General features: G+C 31.1%; 1 protein-coding gene across 1 annotated transcript; it reads right to left on the reverse strand.

The window, feature by feature from the left end:
- Positions 1–2,330: 2,330 nt before the first annotated feature.
- Positions 2,331–3,038, reverse strand: LOC134257639 (uncharacterized). Its single transcript, XM_062740238.1, has 2 exons — positions 2,716–3,038; positions 2,331–2,574 (listed from the first exon to the last, which is right to left on the reverse strand). The coding sequence occupies exons 1-2, from the start codon at positions 2,933–2,935 to the stop codon at positions 2,357–2,359; spliced, it is 438 nt and encodes a 145-aa protein (XP_062596222.1). The 5' UTR covers positions 2,936–3,038; the 3' UTR covers positions 2,331–2,356.
- Between the last annotated feature and the right edge of the window lie 2,962 nt (positions 3,039–6,000).

Consider the following 6,000-nt stretch of genomic DNA (forward strand, 5'->3'; position numbering starts at 1 on the left):
TTCCATTTATTTCCCAATCATGACAAGGAGTACATTGCGAAAGTCACCGGCTGGAGGAGATGCTCATTCATCCATGACCACGATTTTACATCTAATGTTTGAGAGTTCCTGTTTCCTCTGATTCTGATTTGTATTGTTGTTTGGACTTTTGAGCTTGACTTAATGGCCTCCACATCACCATATATTTTGGAATATTGTTCATAACTTCTACATTTCATTAGATTGGAATTATAAACAAATTGTTGGATGAACTGTCTACAAGACAAATACTCGAAAGGGTTCACTTTTGATATCAGCTTAAGTTTTACATTTATAGAATTAATAGTACTAGTAGTTTAAATAACACGAAGGTCAAAAGTGTGATGATCTAAGTAGACCATCGTAATTGTCACCGTCTGAACAAAAATACTATAGTGAACAAATTATTTACTAAAGTTAACAATAACATAAAAAGTTGTTTTAATTTTAAAATCAATGTACATGTATATTTTACTATGAAATTCCAATTATTATTTTCAAATTTTAATAACTCTAAAATTTAATATAAATATATATATGGAAAAAAAATCCACAAAAAACCATACATGTACTAACTTTTTTAAAAATATTAAACCATTAATGTGCAATTAAGTCCTTAAGCCAATAAGGCTTTGAATCTGTAAAAATTACTTAATGTTTGAAAATAAATCAAAGTATCAAACTATTAAGTTGTTATTAAAGTCAATCAAAATTTATAAGAAAACACACTATTATCTCGTTTACCAAAAAGATTCATTGTTGAATAATGTTTCTCTTTTTGTGCTCTGTGTACAAGTCTGTAAAATAACTTTATATCAAAGTGCATATTGCATTAAATTTCATCCGTTGTACTAAAGTAAACATTCATTTGATTTCCCATGAGAATCAAATAATATTAGGTGCATCTATCTTCATCATGTTTTATACAGTATAGGGGAAATAAATAAATATGTATGTTATACACTGCTGATACGTCACTAGCACTGCCCAGCACATTTTCTAGAGTCACTTAAACACAATCATATACATTTACCAATAAGGAAATACAGATTTGAGAATCAATAGACAGGAAGAGGCTGTTAAACTGAATGATAAATGCGTATGTCGTTTTCTGTAACCTTTTTGCTTTATTTCTCTTAATATATTGATGATTCATACTTCTACCAAAAGGAAAACTGTGTTTGACATAAAATCTCACGCAATGAAAATTTGATTCAATAATACATGTACGTTATATATTTACGTGCATTAATTATCGTTATAAAGAAGTCAGTAATTTGAGCTCGTAAGATTAATTGATTGATTGCTTGTTGTTTTATGTCGTATTCGAGAATTTTTCACTCATATAGAGACGTCACCATATACCGGTGATGAGCTACAAATGTTGATCTTTACTCGGCATTCAGGGCAATTAAGCAGTGACATCTTTCATCGGGCCAACAATTGTCGTGACTCGGGACCTCGTATAAGGTCTTATCCGAAAAATCCAAAACTTTCATTTCAAAGTGCCGAGCGCAAGGCGAAGGAACAGTTGCTACATATAATTTTATCGACTTAGGTCAGTCGCTTTCGAGATTCAAATTATCGACCTTCCGATTACAGAGCGAGCGCTCTAAATATTTTAGAAAGAGAGAAACGATAGACGAAAGCTGACATAATTTTAACAAAGAGTCCTTTTATTCATTTTAGGTCTTTGTAACAATTTTGAAAATGTATAGAAATGTACATTGTTTGACTGGACTGTAAAGCTTAACAACTGTTCGTTTTCTTCATATTTTATTTTCACAGTGAATGTAATACATGTAACTAAAAACATATTTTTGATCCATCTGATTTCGAGGACCTTTCATATCAAAATCTTTTTAACGATACATAAATAACAGGTAATATTTTGGAAACTATTCTAATAATGTTATATTTTGATGGCTTATTACTGTGATGAATTTTAACTTCACACAAGTTAAAAAAGAGAAAAAAATTCTCGAGAGGGACGTTTAATAAATATCAAACAAAAAAACATGGTCAATGCAATGGCTTTTTTTGTTTAATAAACGATGAAAATAAAGAAAAAAATCACAACTTCTTATGAAGCTATACCTTTCGCTGTGACCATCACAACGAGAATTGTCATGGTTACTTGAAATATACATTTTCAATTGAAAATTGATGTACATATATTTATTATATTTTCAAAAATCAACTATTACCTCTTTTGATTTTTATAAAATTGATTTCTTGATATCAGATTTAAAACTATGTTCAAAATTGGAAGAAAAAAAATCACTTCAAATAATGAAATCAAAAAAGTTTACATAATCAGGAATTTTAATTGGTTTATTCATTTTTTCTTTCTACATATCACAATGGCAAAAACGAGAACAATTATGACTAGGATCCCCGATATCGCGACAGAAGCGATGACTATGGTGGACTGTGGTGAGATTGGTTCCTCGGCATGTGTCCGATTGGTGTAGGTGGTCATGTTGTGCAAGGGTTCAGTCAGATCATGCAAAACACTTCCGCCTCTTGTGGACAATGTTGGAAGATCAACTTTCTCTAGTTATGAAAAAGAACATTTTTATGATAAAAGATATGAGAAAAGATATAAACAAAACTAAAAGAAAAAAGAAGAAATTTGACGCAAGAGTGTATCACAACGTATCTTAAATTGATAATTAATTACCTGGTATGCCTTACCTTGAAAGTACCGTATTTTGATGTTTCCTTCACAACAAGAAATGTTTCTCTCGTGGAGCAGAGCTCCTGAGAAGTTATTGACCGTCATCTCATACTTTTGTGTTTTATAACACTGATCCCAAATGACATCGATCACTTTGGAAGCTTTATCAATAATTACATGGGAACATTTTCGACACCAATTTGGAAAAGAGCAAACCAAAGTCATAATAAATTCCATGATTTCTTTAATTTTTGTATTGGTTTCTGATATGCAATAGAATATTTCCGTAAACGGGAAGACACATTGTCAAAAATATGTATAAATTCTGATAACAGGAAAATCAAAAATGATTTTCGGTTTTATAGAGCGTAGTTGTTCAAAGATCATAATTACTAATACTTCCTGTATATTCTGTTTTATTCCGAATAGTACGTCATAGCTGAATCTGGATAAATGATATAAATTATAATGAAGTGTTTTGTCTAACTGAAAATATTGCGCTTTCCTAGTATACAAAGATTACATAAAAATAGGAGGAAAAATTGAAATTCCCCTCGCAAAATAAATCTTAGCAAGGATTTATTTTGTCATTTTTAGTAAGGATATTAAGATTGCTAAAATTGAACATCGCTAACAAATCGCATTGAAGGTGGCTGTTATCTCTTTAAGCAAAAAAAAAATCGCCTTAAATTTCCCTCAATAAAATTAAAGCCAATGCTATTCTTTTTTTAATTAGAGGAAAAAAATCGCTAAAATCGCGCTTCCATGAAAAATTCCTCTCAGCATTTATAATTTAAATATTGTATCGAACAGCTCAGGCACATAAGAATAATTTAAGTATATGTAAGGGATAAATAACGAGATGGTGTTGAATACCAGTTTTTAGGAATGTTTTTAAAATATCAACACCATCTCGTTATCTATCTTACTTAAAAAAAATTTGGTCCCGAAAAAAATCATATGCATTTACCCATTCAAATATCCAACTTGCTGTAATACACTAGAATGTAGCCCATTCAAATATCCAACCGTGACACAAAACAATAGCCTAACCGAACACCCCTTTATTCATGGACTAGTGAACATGAAACTATATATATGGTGCTGATTTCATTTCAACCCTTTTCATTGTACTGAACAGTCATGAAATCAGACGAAGAAAATTTTAAAAATCCATTGTAAATTAGAGAGGTTCAGATTTGTTTTGAATACTTTTGACCTGAAAAGTGAAGAAAACTACAGCATTTTGATAAAAGCTGTAAAAAATTCCATATCAAGATCTGCAATGAAAATGGTGTCGAGAAATAGATGGGCTGTCAATTATTTCAGTTCTTTTTGGAAGTACGCCGGAAAAAGATAAACAGAGATGAATCTCGGATAATCTGAAGGGATTTCTGATAACGGACCCTGAAATGATATTCAGCAAAAAAGAAGTGATGCAGTTTAAGATTCAAATGAATATGTATTTATGTGTCAAAAAGTGATGCTTTCAAAATTTAAGACCGAAAACATTTCTAAACTTGTGCAAAATTCGGAGGAATTGTTATTTCTGTGAGCATTGGAAGTGCATTTGAAACACAATAAATGTGATAAATGCGAAGTAATTACGGTAATTCCGTGTGCACTGGAAATTAATTCTAATTGTGTGGAAAATTTGGAGTAAAATTTTTCATATGCATTGGAAATACATTTTTAAACTGTTTTTTCTCTTTTGTTCATTGTTTTATGTTTTCTGCACCTCAATTGGGTATTTAAATATCCAACTGATAGGCAGTTGGATCTTCAAATATCCAACTAGTGCTGGCTGAATCGGTAAAATATACGTAGACTAATAACAATTTGACGTCATGGAAGTTTTTTAATTGATATAGAGAAGTGTGTTAGGTCAAGATCTAGTAAATAACTTTTCTAACTTTTTGGTGCTAGATCCATTATGACGTCATAATCAATTTAAACTTTACGGAAAATTTATGTAAAATTATGACATTCAATTTCAAATCATATGAAAATACACACTGTATTAAATTTGATACTGATTTAAAGAAAAGGCCATGAAACGAACTAATTGATAGACTGTAGGCAATCTGGATACATTTCCTTTGTCGAATATGAAAAAAACTTCCATATTTATGACTGGTTTTCTTAATTTTTCATTGAAAATGACAGTTCAAAATACAGTTTTTCATCTTGTTTACCTACAAATTATGCCCCAAAACACCTTGTTTGACCAAGCTAAATTTGTAAAGCATATATAGGAATTTAAAATTTGATAAATCTGTGCACCTTTCATTTGTTTGACCTTAAAGTATAGCATTTGATTGGTTGATTGTATATTGTTTAACGTTGTTTTGTCCTATGCTCGGCACTCAGGGCCTTTGAGCAGTGAGGGACTGCCAGCACCTACTGCGACACGGGGCCTCGGTTTATACGGTCTCATCCGAAGGACCGGTCTCCACGTCCTGCAGTGATTATGATCCAGACGCTCTAACCACTGCGCCACGCGGGCTTATTTTAAAAGAATTTTGATTTTTTTTTAAATTTTCTCCTTTTGACACAAGACAATACAAGACGAAATACAATAAAGATAACAGCAAGGCATGACAATATACCGGTAGGAAATATGATGTTGTTTTTGCTTTTTGATCCGCCTCTACACTTTCCATTTTGTCGATCATCCTCACTAGACATCATGGCGTCTGGTGGGATCAAAAAACTGGTGGTTATATTTGTCGAATTATTTAAATTTCCTTCAGTGACATTTGTGGTAATGTTACATGTATATGTTGTTGCTTCGTTTCCTAACAAAAGTGAAGTCAGCTAAGATTAACACACATACATAATGATAATATTAGGCATATAGAGCGTTAAATAATTTTGAACAATGGCTAATTACATATACATGTATATTTAAAGTTTAAATGCATAATATTATATAAGTATATGATAACCACATTTTTATAAAATAAAAAAATAGCATAAACAAAGTTCTAGTATTTTTAAAATTTACTTGATTTAAATTATATGTTTAATATATTATTTCTTATATGTTACCTTTAATGTACAAAATTTCAATGCCTCCCTCACAGCAGGAAGTCGTGTTTTCATACAGAAGAGTCTTCGAACTGTTATTGATCACTGACATATTACACTTCTCTGCAGTGGTACATTGCCCCCAGCTTACTTTTGTTACAATTACAGCATCATTGATAACAACCTTTGAACATGGACTGCACCAATTTGGAAAAGAACAAAGTAGCGTTAGAACAACTTCCATTTGGGTCTATAGCTTAAAATTCACCAGA

The sequence above is a fragment of the Saccostrea cucullata genome, unplaced genomic scaffold (genome assembly GCF_032062105.1).
Source record: "Saccostrea cucullata isolate Sc308-1 unplaced genomic scaffold, CSIRO_AGI_Scuc_v1 ctg7270, whole genome shotgun sequence".
Lineage (NCBI taxonomy): Eukaryota > Metazoa > Mollusca > Bivalvia > Ostreida > Ostreidae > Saccostrea > Saccostrea cuccullata.

Bases quoted from the DNA above. Each gene is read 5' to 3' on its own strand.
- LOC134257639 (XM_062740238.1), bottom strand. From the start codon at position 2,935: ATGGAATTTATTATGACTTTGGTTTGCTCTTTTCCAAATTGGTGTCGA. The intron at 2,575-2,715 runs GTAAGGCATACC...TTTCATAACTAG, and splicing joins CAAAATACGGTACTTTCAAG to AGAAAGTTGATCTTCCAACA.